Consider the following 18,329-nt stretch of genomic DNA (forward strand, 5'->3'; position numbering starts at 1 on the left):
CCTGCTCGCTCCTCCTGCTCTCCGGCGGCCTCGCCGCTGGTGGTCTCGGTGGTGTCGGTGCCGCTGGCGGCGACGGCGGTCGCCTCTCCTCCGCCTCCAACCCTAGATCTGTTTCCTGTGAGTGAGCCTTGTGGGCCTTCCGTACCATTTCAGTTGGGCCTTTCTGGGCCGTCTGCTCAGGCTGGGCCGCCATTGCTGTTGTCTTTTTCTGATTTCCCCCCTCTCCATTTTGGGCCCTGGGCCCTGCGCGACTCTTGTGCCTTCCTCTGCTTCGGCCATCCCGGTCTGTTCCCCTCCCCTCCTGGCCTGGCTCGCACTGGGTATTTATGGGTCCGAAAGGGTTCGGCCCCCCCATTTCTAGGGTTTCCTGCATCTCACTTTGACCTGCACCGTTTTCGTCTCCGCATCCCTACCTACCACAGATCTCCTCCCCCCCACCTCTCTCCCTTACTTTCGCGGCGGTGGTTGCCATGGATCGCTCCCGTGGATCTTCGAGCGAGGCGGTGTCGGGCATGAAGCGGCGGTGGGAGGATGCGGGTGATGGGGCAGCCGATCTAGACCTCGAGGCGTCCCTCCGCTCCAAGCTTGAGGCTGAGCAGGCGGCTCAGCTGCAAGCGGCCCGCGAGCGCGAGGCTTGGGCGGCGGGGCCCGAGCGGTTCCAGGGCAGCGAGCGCGCTAGGGCGGCGGCACCGGCCGTGGCAGGCTCTGGATATGAGGCCCCCGGATCGGGCGGATCTGGGGCTGATCCATGGGAGGCCGTGGCGGCTCCTGGTGGCTCTGGTCCTGCGGCCCGTCCCCCTCCTCCTCCCCCGCATGGCCCGGCTCCCCTGGCTCGTGGCAGTGGTCGCGACCCCGGTCCGTCTTCTGGGTTCGGTGGGCGCTCATTGGGTCGCGGGGGCGGCGGCTCTGGCTCCCTCGGTCGTCGGCTCCCGGCGTCTGGCCCTGGTTCGTCCTCTGCTGCCTTGGGCGATGGGATCCTCCCTCCTCCCCTCCTCCACCTGCCCGTCCATCTCCTCCGCCTCTCCAGCCCCCAAACCCTAATCTTACATGTTCCGCTTGCCGCCAACCTGGCCACTTCCAATCCCGCTATTTCAATCCCCCGTTCTGCCTGATCTGTAGAGAGGATGGCCATCTGACCGTGAACTGCCAAAACCGTCGCAAATCTGCTTCTTTTAAGCTTTTTGGCCAAGGCCTTCCTGGTTGCTCCTTCTTCGCGCTTGATAGTGATATCCCTCAGGTGGCAGTGGCCCCTGCGCTCTCCAACGCCGCGATCATCTCGATCAAAGACCACAAAATCACCACCCAAACCCTCTTGGACGAGCTCAAACTGTGGGACGATGGTGGCTGGGATTGGCAGATCCGACAGTTGTCTGATTTTGATTTCGCGGTGGTCTTCCCCTCTAAGAGCAGCCTCAAGATGATTTCTTCCTGTACTAGTTTCACTCTCCCTCTTAACCAATTGGTAGTTTCAGCGAAGGCGGCCACCAATGGAGCTAAACCTATTCCATCCCTCTCAGAGATCTGGGTCCTTGTGGATGATGTCCCTCCCACCTTACGCTCTACAGAATTCGTCATGGCCTTCGGTGTTCTTATTGGCAAGCCGATCTTGGTTGATCAAGATTCCCTCTTTGTCATTGGTCCTATGCGCCTCAAGATCTGGGCTGTGGACCCCTTGTGCATTCATGGTTGTGTCGATGTTTTCCCTTCCGCGGATGGTTTCAGGCTTCGGGTGCATGTGGAAGGTGATGCCACTGCCCAATCCCCACCCCCGCCTCCTCCTCCTTCAGCCGATAACCTTGGCGGTGAGGGTGACAATGCTGGCAATATGAGTGGGGGCTCGCTTCCTCACTTCACGACCTCTGAGTGGGATGGAATGGGCTCAGAAAGCCGCGAGCTTTTCAAGGATAGTGCCCCGAAGACCAAGGAAGGAGGAAAGGACCAGATGGATGTGCATGTTTCTGCTGAGGCTGCCTCGATTGCCCCTCCTACCGGTACTCCTGTGTCAGGGGTGTGCTCCAACTTGCCGGCCCGGCCGGGCTCTCCGTCGCTCTCGGGCATTGAAGATCTTCCTGCTTCCCCGCGCTGCATTGCGACGGGCTCTCTTCCCAAGCGCAAGTCCTCGGTTCGCAAGTTCTCTGCTCGCAGTCGGGCTTCCTCTAGGACCAAGCTGTCGGCGGCGGGCCTATGTCGCCGTCTTGATGGTGATATGGGCGACGTGGCGGGCCAGGCGTCTCTGGTGGAGGCTCGAGCTTCTCCGATCCATTGCCCCTCCTCTACGGCGCGCAAAAGTGGTCGGATCCGCGATAGTGGGCTGCGGGTGGTTGACAAGGCGGCTAGGCGTGCTGCGGCTCGTGATCTTCCTGCTTCAGGTACTTCTCCCTCCCCCTCTCCGTTGGTTCATAGTACCTCTTCCCCCACTAGGCTTGTTCTACCTTCTTACTCGGATGAGCACTTGACTAAGGTTCTCGCGGATTCTGGCATCTCTCTTGATCATAATTTTGGATCTCCTTCTTCTCTGATTGCTCTTATTAGGGCCAATGAGGTGGCCCAGGCGGCTTTGGCCAAGGCTAAAGAGGCCGCCACGACTCCTCCTGCCCCCTCAGTTGTGGCTGCTGGGGTTCCGGAGGAGGGGGGCTCTGCTAGCGGTGTTGTTCCTCGGACTTCTATGAAGAAGGGTGTTTCTAAACGTGCTAAATCCTGCTTGGCACCCTGCAGGTCGAGTCTGCGCATTAAAAATCTCTCTTTCAAATGAAAGCCCTTTTCTGGAATATCAGAGGTTTCGGCGCTCGGGGGCGTCGGGACCAAATTAAAGATATTGTCAGGGGTGATAATATTGACTTGATTGGCTTAGTCGAAAGTTTCAAACCCTCCTTCTCTCCCCATGAGCTTTCTTCTATTGCGGGGGCCGATCATTTTGATTGGAATTTCCTTCCCTCTTCTGGCCACTCGGGTGGTATTCTGTTAGGGTCGAAACGCGATGTTTTTGATTTTGTCACCTTTGATCATGGTATCTTCTGGGCCAGCTCCGTGCTTTTTCACCGCAGCTCATTTCACTTTGGGAATTTATGGTTGTATATGGCCCGGCGGATCACTCCCTCTCCCCTATCTTCCTGGACGAAATCTCGAACAAAGTCGAAGCTTGCACCCTCCCACTTGTGATCGGAGGCGATTTTAACTTGCTTCGCTCTCCTGCGGATAAGAACAATAACATCTTTTCTTGGACGTTGGCTGACGCTTTTAACGAGTTCATCAGCTCCTGCGCCCTTCGTGAGATCCCTAGGGTGGGCTCTAGATATACTTGGACTAACCATCAAGTTTCCCCTATACGCTCCATTGTATGCTCGAATTGGGACTCGCTCTTCCCGCGAGCTACGCTTAAATCTAAGGCGATTGTGGGCTCGGATCATGCCCCTCTAATCCTTGATGCTGGGATTCGACCCGTCTCCTCCCCTAGGTTTCAGTTTGACGCGTCTTGGCTCCTTATTGATGGCTTTAGCGACCTCCTTTCGGCGCCTCATCGTTCCTTTGGGCCCTTAGATGATTGGCATAATTGCTCGGCCCTGATGCGTAAATTCCTCCGTGGTTGGTCCCGTAATCACTCGGCCCAGGACCGTAGAGAGAAGGCCCTTCTCCTGGCCCAGATTGAGGCCCCTGACTCTCAGGCTGACGTCTCTGGCCTTTCCGATTCTGACTGGACCCTTCGCTTCTCCCTTGAACGCTCTCTGGTGCAGATTCACCGCCTTAATGAGATTTATTGGCGCTAGAGGGGCTCGATTAATTGGATGCTTAAAGGTGATTCCCCCACTGCTTAATTTTTTGCTATTGCGAATGGGAGGCTGCGTAGATGTCTTATTGATAGCCTGATTATTGACAGGGTGCGGTCTTCTGACCAAGGCGCCATCCTAAACCATGCTGTGGCATTTTTTTCCTCTCTCCTCTCTGCCAAACCTGACTAGGGGTTCAGGTTATCTTCTAATTTCTGGGACCAGGGGGTCTTGGTTTCCTCGGAAGAAAATACTGATCTGATGATTCCTTACTCTGAAGAGGAGATCTTCTCTTCGATCTCTAAATCGAACCCTAACTCTGCCTCGGGCCCGGACGGCTTTTCTATCCCCTTCTTTAAAAAATTCTGGACTATTCTTAAAGAGCTTATATGTGCAGTCATTCAAGGCTACTGTCTGGGGATAGTAGATATATCCAGGCTCAACTATACGGTCATTTCCCTGATCCCTAAAATTAAGGGTGCCGAACTCATTTCTCAGTTTAGACCTATTGCGCTGATTAATAACTTCGCTAAATTCCCTGCCAAGTGTCTGGCCACTCGCCTTACCCCGGTGGCTCATCGGACCCTCTCCCCTACTCAGTCGGCTTTTGTCAAGGGTCGCTTCATCCTGGATGGGGTCCTGTGCCTGCATGAAATTATCCATGACATCCATAAATCAGGCAACAAGGCTGTTATTTTAAAATTGGATTTTGAAAAGGCCTATGATTCGGTGAGTTGGGGCTTCCTTAAACTAGTATTACTGGCTAAAGGCTTTGATAGTGGGGTGGTTCACCGTATTATGCAGTTGGTCATGGGGGGCCACACTTCCATTAATGTCAATGGTAAAGTTAGTAATTTCTTTAAGAACTCTAGAGGCCTCCGGCAAGGCGACCCGGTCTCGCCCATCCTCTTTAACTTTGTGGCGGACGCTCTTTCTAATATCCTATCTAGGGCCGCAGAGGCCGGCCATATCTCTCCTGTTAGCTCACACCTCATTCCGGAGGGTATTACTCACCTCCAGTATGCAGACGATACTATTATTCTGGTGGAACTGAATGACCACTGCATTGCCCATCTCAAATTTCTGCTCCTTTGCTTCAAAGCTCTCTCGGGTCTTAAGATCAACTTCTCCAAAAGTGAAGTTATTGTCACTGGTGTGCCGGGTACCGAGGCCTTACGGGTGGACCGCCTCTTGAACTGCTCTCTTGGCTCGTTCCCTATTAAGTATTTGGGTTTACCTATCACCTCTGGCAAGCTCCTTGCTAAATATTTTGCCCCTACGGTGGCCAAGGTGGGTAATCATGTAATGCCCTGGAGGGGCAGATACAACACTCAGGCGGGTAAAGTGGCCTTGATTAATGTGTGCCTCTCATCTCTACCCATGTTCTTGATGGGCTTTTACCTTCTATCTATGGGAACCCATGCTGGCTTTGATAAACATAGAGGTGCCTTTTATTGGAATGCAGCTGATAACAAGCGCAAATATTGCTTGGTCAAATGGGACCATATTTGTAAGCCAAAAAGCCTTGGGGGGCTGGGCATTATTAACACTCTTGTTATGAACAAATGTCTGATTATCAAATGGTGGTGGAAGATCATGACCATTCCCCAGGATAAGCCCCTCTGGTTCAACATTCTCAAAGCAAAGTACTTCCCCTCTTCTAGCCCAATGTTTGCTCGGGCCTCGGGGGCATCTCAATTCTGGAGAAATCTTGTTAAGCTCAGGCCAATCTTTCAAGGCCTCGTCAAATTCGTTGTTCACAATGGTAGGTCCACCAGGTTTTGGCTAGATTGGTGGTGTGGCTCTTCTTCGCTGGCGACTGCCTTTCTTGTTCTTTTTTCTTACTGCCCGGACCCTGAGATCTCAATCTCTGAGCTCGCGTCGAATAATTGGGACCTGCGTCTGCGTCGTTCTCTCTCTCCTGCAGAGTTGGAAGACTGGCAGCGTCTTGTTGCTTTCTTCCCTTCGCTCTCGGAGGAGGAAGACATGGTTGTCTGGCCTCACCCCCCCTCTGCTCGCTTCTCGGTTAAATCCCTTTATGGTAAGCTCATTGCTGGGTCCACCACCTCCAAATTCAATTGGATCTGGAGGGCTCGTATCCCTCCTAAGGTCAAGGTTTTCCTCTGGCAAGCCTCTCGTGGGCGTCTGCCGACGGGTGACCAAATTCGAAAGCGTAATGGCCCGAGATCTGATAGGTGTGCTTTATATGGTATGAGAGAAGACACGTCACATATCTTCTTCAATTATGTGTTGGCTAATCTGTTTTGGTGTTGTGTCAGATCCTGGTTGCGTCTTTCCTGGGCTCCGACCTCCTTTTCTGACCTGCGCATCTTGGTTAACTCTTTGGTTGGGGCCCAGAGGAGATTGTTTTGGGTGGGCTTCGCAGCCATGTGCTGGTCCCTTTGGACGACAAGGAATAAATTTACCATCGAACATGTTTTCCCTGCTAAGCCTGCTGATTGCTTATTTAAGACCTGTATATTCCTGCAGCAGTGGAGATCATTGGCTAAGGAGGAAGACAGGGACACCCTCGACGCCATGTTGGCCAAGATCCGAAATTCTGCTATCTCCATCTCCCCAGTTCAAGCAGGCACTTAGTCGCTGGTGGTCGGCTTTCGTTATCTCTCTATCTCCGGCCCGCGAGCCGTGTACTGGCCTGGGAGCCATGTACTTAGACTATTCTCTCGTTTTGTCTGGGTTGATACTTTGCCTGTTCTCGTGTTGGTCTATTGGGTCTGTATTAACTCTGCCTGGTGGCTTTATTTATAAAGTCGGGCTCTGGCCTTTTATCTAAAAAAGAGGGTCTGACACGGAAATGAAAGGGTGCAACGTGAGGTGCGGTTTTTGTGATACCGCGTGTTGGAGATAATGTGACGGATTGTCCAGTTAACCACATTTCTCCAGAACATATGAGCTGGATTTGGAGGAGTTTGGATTGTCCAGATAGTTGGATTTTGGGGAGTCTGGGCGCCAGTTTGCTGTCTGAACACACATAGACGTACGATAGTGAAATGAGCCTCGACTTTAGAGACGATCTTAATCATTTGTTTGTTTCATTTATATGCATTGTGGCCCGTAGCATCGCACGGGTATCCTACTAGTCATTGTAACAGTTCAATGACTAACAAAGCACGCTAACTCTTTTTGATCTTGTGGATGGCCAATGGAAAAGCACTAGAAACAAAACCGCGCAACAACACATGCGACTGCTTCTAGTGTTAATTAATCCTAACAGAAGGGAAGAGCACACAGGCTGACATACTCGATTGCACACATGCGATTGGGGTTCTTCTCCTTGAGATACTTGCCGACTTCGGTGATGGTACCGCTGCTGCCGATGCCCATGACGAAAATGTCGACCTGCTCAAGTGTGTCTTCCCATATCTCAGGCAGGGCAGGTCCTGAGATTCCGGGGGCCCAGGGCGAAACTATAACCCTGGCCCTGTAATATATATATAAAAATAATAATTAATGTGTGTGTTATGTTTAAATGAAATGTTACAAAAAAAAAACACTAAAATGCATCTAAAAGGATATTCGTATAATTTATACATACTACCTTCATTTTTTTCTTCTAATATTTCTAGATGCATAATTTTTTGGATGAGATAAAAGTGATGAAATTTGAGGAAAAAAATATAATTCAAAAACTAGTACGGAGTTACAAATCTACTGGACAAATTAACTCAATAAAATCTTACCGCTTATCACATCGAACACACAAAAAGACGAATCTCATATAATATTGATCAATTATCAACCGCTTATGGGTACTATGGAGACCCAACCCAATATTGGATCATTGATAACAGGAGCAGGAGATGCATACTAGGCCCTAGCGATCAGGTTAAGGAGGAGCTAGGCTAGCGATCCGGTACAGCGATCAGGATTATGAAAGATGCAGATTATCTGTGAAAATAGGAAGACGGCGATCGATTGCAAGGAAAGGAGATTGAGACCAATCTCTAGGTAATGGAACCAAATAAATAAATACGTACTCAGTTCTTTTGGCATGTAGTACATCACACCAAGATCTTTTGGCATTCTCAGTCCAGCATACGTACACATGCATGCTGATGTACTGAATCTGATCGAATGACAACACACATTGCAAACTCGGATCTGAGCGGCATACTCAGGCAGCACACACATGAGCAGAAAACAAACCACACCAACAAAACAATGATACATAAGTCTTGAGAACGGAGACACACACAAAACGATCGACTAAGCATGCATGCAAGGTGCAGCATCAAGCAAGCAAGACAGCACCACTTTATTCTTCAGCAAGGAAACACAGGCACAACACAACCACCTCCCGGGAAGCAACACATCCGATTTGGCTTGCACGGTGGAAACGGTGGAAAGTAGCGAGACGCCGGGCCGTCGTCATAGGCTCTGCCGCCATCCATCAATCAAGCCTACACAGCACAGTGAAGGCCCAAACAAATGGTTCCATCACTGTGAAATGCATAAAGGAGTAGATCAAACATACACATACACATACACATACATGTGTACGTATTATATATATTCGCGCTTCTTCAGATATTACATAGCACAAATGCACCTATCTACAATTGTTACCAAATACGGCACATGAACTAGAAAAGATATATAGAAACAAAGGAAAGACTTGCGGATGTGTACCTGAACAGCTTGTTCAGCTCACCAGAGAACTGATCCTCTAGGCAGGGGCTTCTTGTAGTACGCCGAGTGACGTGGCTCAAAGAGCGAAGGGTCATGGCCAGCCTCTAGCCCGTCCCACTCCAGCTTTTCCCACCAGTCCTTCTCGCAGTCCACAACTGGACGGCTGTCTCGGCCGACAGCCGGGAGCCGCCTCAAACCCCAGCATCCCCTGACCCTGATGGTCTCCATCTTGGGAGCAAACATCTTGGCTTCACATATATGTTGCAGCTTGAAGAGCTGATGCAAGTAGACATGCTTCAGGTTTGGGAATACCAGTAGACCTTCATGGTGGCTTGTAGCTATTCTTTTCAGAATCTCTGGCTCCACGGGGAACACCTGCCTTAGATCACCACAGAAGGTGATGTGGAGGGTCTCCAAGCTACTCAAGATGTATAACCTGTACCACTGGAGGACAAATGTGAGCCTCGGGCAGGAGAACAGGTGTATGCTCTGCAGTTTCGCAAAGGAACGACCGTCTTGAAAATCATGCGTGATTTCTTTGCTCCAAATGCAATGGGTCATCAGGAGATCTGCTGCCAAAAAGTTCACCAGTTCTTCAAAGTAGTAATACCCCTGATCAATATTGAAGACCGTATGCATCTTTGGGCATCTCACCACGTGACAAGATTTCAGATGACTCCATAGAAGTTGCTCATTTTCTGTGGACATCATATGTTCAGGGATGACAGTATTAATGAAAGAATTGTTGTGCGCATGCAACGACTCCGCCTTGTTCATCACAAAGATGGTAGCCTTCATTGCTCGTGTGCTCTCCATTCTAGTGAAACTAATTCCATCACCAATCTCCACATGGGAGCCCAACGGCTGAAACTGCAGTGCACTATTATAGCCATCATCAACAATCATGTTGTCAGCAGCGACATCCATGTACGTGATGTAAGCACCGGGTATTATTGACTTTGGTCGAGGAGGACCCATTATCTGCCCAATACTACCAGTGGCAGTATTCTCCTTGTTTCTTTGCCCCTCAACTTTGTTGCTACAAGGGACACATAGCTTCAAATGGAAACTTGCACTCTTCCAACAGAAGTCAACATTACTCTCTAATACCAAGGTCTGAAGAAACCTTATGTCCACTATAGTAGCATATGCTTGATGAGGTTCTGCTTGGACATGGCAGACTGAAGAATCAATACTTAAAACTGTATCTTTTGGCATCCCATTTTCTGGCCATAGAATGGAAAGGAGCTGCATACATCCCAATAGAATAATTTTTTGGAGTCTTCGAGCCTGCACCACCTGATCTTCCAGGTCTAGTGTTTTTACCAATGTGCATGATAGATCTATGTCCTCAAGATTTGGAAGTGATCCACACAATCTGAAGTTCAACAATCTTGCGCAACCAGCCAACGAGATACGGGTGATTTTGGCCTCCTTTTTATGACCCTCTCTGGCACGTGCATCCAAGCTGAAGGATTCAAGTGAGGGTGGCAGTCCTTCAGGGCCAACATGTTCCAATCCAACACAACCATCAAGAACTAAAATCTTGAGACTAGTTGCCCCTGACATACTTGGCAAAACTTGAATTGTACTATCCCCAGTCAAGTCAAGGAACTCCAACTTAACCATGTCTGTGAGTTCATCCATTTCGCCTGTCTGCCAAGGGCTTGTAGGCTCAATTACTCGAAGCTTGTGAAGGTTATGCAATTGTCGCCATGCAAAACTGTGGCACCAAATCCTTCCTTTCTTTATATGTACCTCCCTAATGTTTGCAGCCATCTGTTCTATTATGTCTGCTGACAAGTCCAACTCCCAATCTGTGTGGCATATGTCTAGTACCCATAGGCTCTGAAAAAATTCCATTGTTGGTCTATCTTGCTTCTCATCTTCTTCTGCTCGCTGATCCTTGCAGCCATCTAATCCAAGTAACCTTAAGTTGTGGCAACAACAAAAAGGAGGTGAAGAAAAGTTGAAGGAGCAGCGGCATAACTTGAGCACCCGAAGTTTGTCCGATTGATGAAACATGTCATCGGGTAAGAGTCTTAATGTAGGATCGGATCCACTTGTGACTGCAGCAAGGAAAAACGACGTTGACTCTGGATGCACAACAGAGCTCTCTTTGGAAAATATCCACCGTTTAGGAGGAGTCTTGAGTTCATGACCAAAAGAGGGCAGTGCATTAGACGAATAATCCTCTATATTTATGTGTTGATGCAGAGCAGCTGCAGCCTCCCATGCTTCGTCACCATGGCCTCCTTGTATAATCCCATCACAGACCCAGTAGCTAGAAGCATGGGTGGCCCAGTTGTAGTCCAATATATTGCCTCCTTGAGAATTTAATGACAGCAGATACAAGCAACACTGTTCAACCGCTTCACCAAGATTATCCGTGTACCCAGCAATTTCTCTAGCCTCATCTTTCAGCAAATAATTCCACCCATAAGTGCTCCACACATCGTAAAGGATAAGATGTGAATTATCCACCTTCTTTCTAAGTTCTGGGTTGAGCCGAAGCCTCCCTCGAAAGGACCATAATGTCTTAACATCGAACATTTGTGGTGGAGGAATGCCAAAATTAGTCAATTCAACCATGTTGTTGCTGCCATTATGGAAGACCACTAAGCATATGTGTTCTTGTAGGGCTCGATGAATCTCCCTCCCAATGACTCCAATCTCAGCTCTGGAGGTTTCATCTACCCCTCTGAAATCATCTTCTTCATCTTGCCCATCAAAAATATCCATTACCCGCCGAGGAAGCTTCAGTTCTTGTGCGATTGTCTTCTGGAGTGCTCTTCTACTTTTCCACCTAGAGCAGTCGATGTGAATGATCTTGTCGAATTTCTTCAACAGAGATGGTGGAGGGTGTTCAGCTATGGCTCTAAGCACCGCCGAAGCAGCCAGCCCTTCACATCCATCAAAATAGATGGCCTTGTGTGCAGTACTGCTTGTATCCTCTAGATAAGGGACTATCTTTCCCACGGCTATTTCGATGGTGTCTGCATTAATCCTCTGCATAATTAGTTGATGCCAATTAGTTAAGGTCAGTCACTTTAGCAGTTTTCATCTACTCCCTCTGTTCCGAAATATTTGTCTTTCTAGGCATTTCAAATGAACGCAACATACGGATGTATGTAGACTTATTTTAGAGTGTAGATTCACTTAAATTTGCCCTGTATGTAGTCACTTGTTGAAATCTCTAGAAAGACAAATATTTAGGAACGGAGGGAGTAGTAACGTGTATATATATATATGCAAAAGGGCCACCTAGCTATTTTTTTTTCTTGTTATCCTCAGAATCAAGAATAATTAATTAACCTGCATATATACATGGCCGTCAGTCTCAGTCAGCATACATACGCGCTCCCAGCAAGCCACGTCCATACAATTTCAGTGTTTATGTGTCCGTGGGCGTGGGGTGCCTAGCTAGCTAGCGTTTTTCTACCGAAGAAGTATTCTGGCAAATCGGTAGATACACACTTTTATTGCACCTGAGACCCCTGCGTCACCCCCTGCTAGGGCGACTCAGCCGGAGATCTCAACCGCGCCGCTGCCAGGCAATCTCCACCGCTGGAGGAAACTGCCGGGCAAAGCCCCGGCCGGCCGACGGCGGCGGCGGAGGTCCACTTCCATCCCGCATCCGGATCGGGTGAGGCAGGTCACCCATCGGTGCCGGGGCGCCTCTCCCGGATCTGGGTCGCCGCGACTTGCCTCCGGCGAGATGACGCAAGGCGGCCGCGTGGTGGTGGGCGGAGGCGGCGGAGCTGCAGGCGACGTGGGAGTTCGGGTGGTTCGGGCCGCTGGGCGCGTCCGCGTGGTCACGACAGCCATTGCCGCGGTGGCCGGCGGCTCTTCGATCCGGCGGCGGCGGAACGTGGCCGGTGGCAGAGGCGACGTTCGGCCTGGATCCCGGGGCGGCGGCCCTGAAAGGTGGCGACAGGTGAAGCTCGGGCTGGCCGCAGCGGCATAGCATGGTGTTGTCCCTGTCCAAGGCGAATCTGCGCCGGCGATCTGGTGGCTTTGTCTCCGGATTGGTTTGGGTCAGAGACGGTGACGAGCGCCGGTAGTGCTATTGTGGATGGTCACCGGATCTAGGCGGCTGGATTACTTGGGACAGATCCGGGTGAAAACATGATGTGAGTAATTTACCTATTTTTAGATTTAGATCACTATTTTAATGATCTAAACGCTCTTATATTAGTTTACAGAGGAGTACATATTAAACATGTACAATGTCACAAACAAGTGTAAGAATGTACCAGCTTAACTTACAATTGTCAGTACCATCAAGTAAGTACCATGTACAAGACCATTGACCACAACTAATTGTACATGACAATAATGATCATCAAGTTAGTAACATTTACATGACTAAATAATTGTAATTTCCTTGAACATCTAGGCGTTGTGTTGTGTGCCTGGGGCGCAGGGTGCTTGGCCGATCTTTTGTACCGAGCCTAACGAGTTACATGAGTACTCGTGAGATTGGCTCGTTTAACTCGCTCTATAAACGATCTTAAACTAAAGCTTGGCTCGACTCGTTATTCTTCGAGTTCAAGTCGATTCAAGCGGAGTCACGAGCTACTCATTTAGCTCGCGAGCTTCGAGCTTTTTTTCCAGCCCTAGATGCATCTATTAGACATATTCTCATATGTAACTTTGAAAGCCCAATGAAGAAGGGTAATGTACTTGGTAGCAATAAAATTGTTATAGAGCATATCGATCAACCCATTGCGCCATTTATAAAGACCGATAGTGACTTATTATTGCAGCCACAGTTTTCCCCGTTGCTTTCTCTGAAGTTCATATCTAATTGTTTAGTTTTTCCTATTTCTTACTTGGCTTACACTTGGTCTCAATTGAGACATGTATATTGTAACTATCTTTGTTTCAAAAATTTAAAACCAAGGTTAAATTTTATTGAGAATATCGACGCTAGTATAATATCTTATCCAATGTCTTGGCGAAAAGAATGTGAAAGAAAATTCATAGTCGAATGAAATGATGTCAAATCTGAACCATTCAAGTGCTTAGTTCCAAAGCCGATCTCACAACCCAGATCAACTAGAAAATAAAAAAAATAGCTTCAATTTAAGCATGTGTATGATCAAATATTTGAGTTGTTGCTGAAAAATAATTACATTAGAATTCTTGATCACCATGTCAAGTCATCAATCCAAGGACAAACGTGTTGTAGGTTGCATCAGTATTTCAAACATAATTTCGAGGATTGCTGTATGTTTCATAAAATAGTTAAATAGGCCATTGATAAAAGACAACTGAAATTTGTTGAAAGACCAAAGAATGACCAGTCTATTCCGATTGGTCCTGATGGCAAAAACTTTTTGCATCAGTTGCTTCAAGCCGATCAATTTAAAGAGAAGGTAAAAACTACAAGTGACGGGATCAAGCTTTGAAGTAAAGAAGTTATGGCAGAGCACAATAAATATAATCTTGAGGGCAAGAATTTCATCAGAGCTACAATGAAGACGCCAAGGCCTGAGGGGCAGCAAGTAAATCCAATGATCAATGAAAGCAAACCAAAAGAAAAGGAAGGCCGAAATAAGCGCAAATATAAGAGATAAAAAATCACCTTCGCTGAATTATTGGATAAATATAAAAAGAAGACTGAAGAGAAGAATGCTTATCGACCAAATCATGCGAAGAAACCAAGATCACCCCCATGGCGCGAATATGAGGACCAGTATTGGAAAAGTGAGAATTTTAATGCAACAGATTCATATCCTTATTTTGGGACGCCAATAACAATGATGTGGATGCCTCCCTACGCTTATGTAGATCGATATCAATCGTGGTACATGTATGATACAATGGCACATTCTCCATTTTATTTTAGACCATCTCACCAATATTATGCAGCTCCAAAAAGATCAACATTTGAACAATCACATGTCAAAGACCATTTCAATTACAAAGAATTGGTCCAGAGCTCAAGGGAGAAGAAAGAGGTGGTCAAACAAGTTTACCGCGTGAAAGGAGATGGTCGTAAGGGCGCTACTTCAGATTTGATCTCAAATGAAAAGGAGCCAATTAAAGTGTTGACATTGGCTACTAGAGACAATGACATGAGTCGATCAAGTGCCAACTATGAAGAAAAGAAGTTGAGAGTGCACAAGACCAAAAAAGAATTACCATTGATCGAAATAGAATCACAGCTGAGGTGCCCACTCGGCTTATCATATTGGCAAAAGAGGGAATTACAAAAGCTCGGTGCACAAGAGCTGAAAAAGAAGAACATGGCGTGGGTTCCCAAAGGGGGTAATTAAAACAAAAATGATGTGCAAGCTTCTGTTGCAACAAGTACAACAAAAACGAAGAAAGAGAAGAATGAAAGCAGTAAAAAATTCAACCAAAGGTTTCCATCACCTTATCAAAATCTTCGATTAGCACATCATCCATATTCGTCAAACATGTCATTGATATCTTTGCCATGGAATTCATCCCCAGACATGATCGGTTACCCTCCATGGGCTTATTTTGATCCATGGATGCAATATAATTTCTTACATCATGCAAGGGTATTACCACATCATCATACATTCGCTTAGCTTCACTTTTTTTGCTAATGACCGATACACAATTATCGCCCTAAGAGTATAGATGGATGATATATATATCTGTCATCCTAAAGAATAAGAAAAATGGCTGATGGAGTGTTGACATCGTGCTTAGAATAAACTCTGTGCAAGTTATTTTTCGGTACACAAGCTTTGCCGAAAAACAGGGAGGTATGTGTTGACACCAGATTTTGCCATGGTCAAAAACCCAATTAAGATGTCCTCAAATGAAGAAGTGATCTATATGAAAATGTTACGTATTCTCGACATGAACATCTTTTATTGTATGGGAAGTCCGGCCGCCTCAAATAGACAAGAGGTGACGGCCGATTGAACAAGAAACAATCGAATAAATCAATCTACTACTTTTTCGTGTTCATCTACTTTTTATCTCTCTTCCTTGTTCTTCTTCTTTCTCGTTCTTCATTCGTTCTTTGTGAAGGAGGGCAGTGATCCACGAGGTCCTAGGGGGGACCAGATCGACCTAGGTCAACCCATAGCCGCTGCGTGCCCTGACGGGTCCCTCCCGGGCGTGCGGGGTTTCGGGTCTACAAAAGCGCCCGCCAGATTGCTTGTGTACCGGGCTTCCGGCCAGGTCTCCTTTCACGTGAGCTGCGGTGTATCACCATCGGCATCGAGGGTAGTTGATTAGTACGTAGGAGGCGACAGAGAAATGGGATCCTATCCCCTGTTGCTAGCAGCTATCAACCAGAATGTTGAAAGGATTTCAACAACATAATCATGCCGCCCCTCAAATTTGGAGTGGCCCCTTAAATTTTGACGTACTGTAGCTAGCATATCTTAGAAATTTAAAATGGCAGGATTAATGACTACTATATATAGGGCATTTTTGCATGGGTGCATTGCCTTGCATTTATATGCTCTCTCTCTCTCTCTCTCTCTCTCTCTCTCTCTCTCCATTGGATCAAAAAAGAAAATTACATGCTCTCCCCGTTACAAGATACTCTAGTGTATGTGTAACTGTATTGATCCTAAATTTGCAGGCAGACACTGCTTCGCTGGGCCAGAAGAAAGATGTTGATGTCAGGTGATAAGGAGGACGAGCAGTGAACGAATGAATGGGGATATTGGAGAGCAAATGTGTCTGACTAGTTCTGGCATGCGGTGCAGGGCTTGTGGTTGGCTTTGCTTTTGCCAAAGCATCCATCCATATCCATGGCTGATCAATTCTTTGCTTGGGGTTGCAGCAAAGTAAAGAACAAAGATGGAATTGTTTGTTTCTTTTCTTCCTCCTCCTTCTCCTTTCTCCTTTCTCCTTCCTCCTCCTTCTCCTTAGGGTAAAGGAGGGTTTTTGTATTCCTTGTGATAAGAAGCTGTTATAGTTTCAGTCCTTCACAAGGTAATGTTCCTTTTCCTTATATGCAACTCCTATGAGTTGATTTATTCTAAAACGTTGCCAACAAATTTTTGGTCGTGATGCATTCTAGTTGCAGCAATTACAAAAGTGCAGTGTAGATTGCTAGGTCAAGTAAAGAATGAGCCATGTGTAAACTGAGGTAATGCTTTCCATGATTAGCGAACTCAGTTTGCTATTAAAACCAACCAGAACTGGTGGCTTCTACCATACGATGAATCATGAATGTACCTAGCTATAAATCGGTACTAGGGCATAATGCTTATATATGTGCACAAGTAGGCGTTCAGCCGCACTGCCTTGAGACGAGGGAACAACTATGCGTGCGTGTGCACTGATTGTCTGTCTGTGAGTTTGATTGTGGCCACCATTTCTTTATCCTTGGACCGAGTTAATGAACATGTAAGTCTTGAAAGTATAATTTTGTATTCAATAAAAATAATATCAGGCATGCTTTTTTCTGTGAAAATATATAGCATGCTTACTTGTTATATTTTGAACAAGAGCCATGTGTACTACAACAAGAACTGAAATACTACTGCTAGTCTAGATTGTGAGAACTGCATGCTTGTATTTCGCACAAAAAAGAAGAAGAATTGCATTCAAAATACCTCTCGTGGCATGATGACTAATATTTCAATGAAGACCCGGTAAAGATACGAAGCTCCAGATGTTAGGCTAACCCATCATCAATCTACACCTCCAGATGGATGTCCGATTATTTTATTTCGCTAGCACCTGGTGGACATCAGAAGAGCCTAAGAGTTAGTTATGTTTGTGCATGAAAAAAAGGAATATTGTCAGTCAATGCATAATTAATACACTTGTTCTTTTGGAAACAAACTAAACAGCTAGCAATTAGAGAAGAATATTTAAAACCATGTGTACCTTACTCCGCAGGCAAATACACCGATCTTGTGTGCGGATGATGAATAACACAAGAATTGGTATATATCTGTCGATAACAGTTAACTGCAAAAGAGGTAGTAGTCGCAAAAGAAGAAAGATGTTTATGTGAGGTGGTATGGAGGAGGAGCAATGAATGAATGAATGGGGGGATTATGGAGAGCAAGCGTGCCTGATGAGAGATGCTCTAGATGTCAATCTACGCCATGGATGTGCACCTCCAGATGAGTTATTTTGCTAGCTGCTAGCAACTAGCAAGTTGCCAGAAGAGCACGTACATGAATTAGTTAGTTACATTTGTGTGTGAACGAACAAACATTGTCAGTCGATACATAATATACTGCTTCAAGCAATTAACATAAGATATATATATATATATTACTGATAGCAGAAAGAATAGATCATATATATGTAGCATTCGAAGTATATAAAGAACCTAAATTTGCAGGCAGGCAGGCAGGCACTTGTCCATCGGGCCGGAAGAAACTATATGTAGATGTTGATGTCAGGCGAGATGAAGAAGGAGCAATGAAGGAATGAATGAATGGGGATACTGGAGGGCTGTATATGCAGTGCGGGGCTTGTGTACGTATGTAATGTTTGGCTTAATTCGCTTTTGCCAAAGCTAGCTAGTTGCAGCTTCTTTGCTTGCGGTTTGAGCTAAGAAAAGAACAAATTAAAGATGGAACTGTCCCCTTGTGTGCTAGTGCTTCTTCCTCCTTTTTACTTTTCCTTTGAGTAAAGCAAAAAAGTGGACAGGGCGGGTTCCGATTTGAGGGGAAAACTACCCAGAGTGATACGCTTTCTGTAGGGTTTGGTAATAAGGACAAGAGCATTGTTGGCATGGATTGTTGGAGCACTTGGTGATGTTCCAGCAGTTCAAAATTACAGTGAGATATACTTTTGGATGAATTAAGCCCTGCTGCAAATTAGTCATTAGGTTTCTTATATGCATCTGTTTTCACCAGCTCAGCTATATTACAAAATTTCACCTGCTACAAAATTACAAATCTGCTAGTATATATATGTTGGTCGTCAAGTTGTTGGCGCGCAATCCCC

The 18,329-nt window shown here is 46.8% G+C and overlaps 1 protein-coding gene across 2 annotated transcripts; it reads right to left on the reverse strand.

The window, feature by feature from the left end:
- Nucleotides 1-7,716: 7,716 nt before the first annotated feature.
- On the reverse strand, nucleotides 7,717-17,339 carry LOC119361636. Of its 2 annotated transcripts, none has more exons than XM_037626772.1 (4): nucleotides 17,253-17,339; nucleotides 16,976-17,102; nucleotides 8,415-11,423; nucleotides 7,717-8,185 (listed from the first exon to the last, which is right to left on the reverse strand). In XM_037626772.1, the coding sequence occupies exons 2-3, from the start codon at nucleotides 16,985-16,987 to the stop codon at nucleotides 8,433-8,435; spliced, it is 3,003 nt and encodes a 1,000-aa protein (XP_037482669.1). In that variant the 5' UTR covers nucleotides 16,988-17,102; nucleotides 17,253-17,339; the 3' UTR covers nucleotides 7,717-8,185; nucleotides 8,415-8,432. The 2 variants fall into 2 exon arrangements, with proteins under 2 accessions (XP_037482669.1, XP_037482668.1); XM_037626771.1 differs by having other exon boundaries at nucleotides 7,717-8,225.
- Nucleotides 17,340-18,329: the final 990 nt, after the last annotated feature.

Source organism: Triticum dicoccoides, chromosome 2B (genome assembly GCF_002162155.2).
Source record: "Triticum dicoccoides isolate Atlit2015 ecotype Zavitan chromosome 2B, WEW_v2.0, whole genome shotgun sequence".
In the NCBI taxonomy this organism is placed as follows: domain Eukaryota; kingdom Viridiplantae; phylum Streptophyta; class Magnoliopsida; order Poales; family Poaceae; genus Triticum; species Triticum dicoccoides.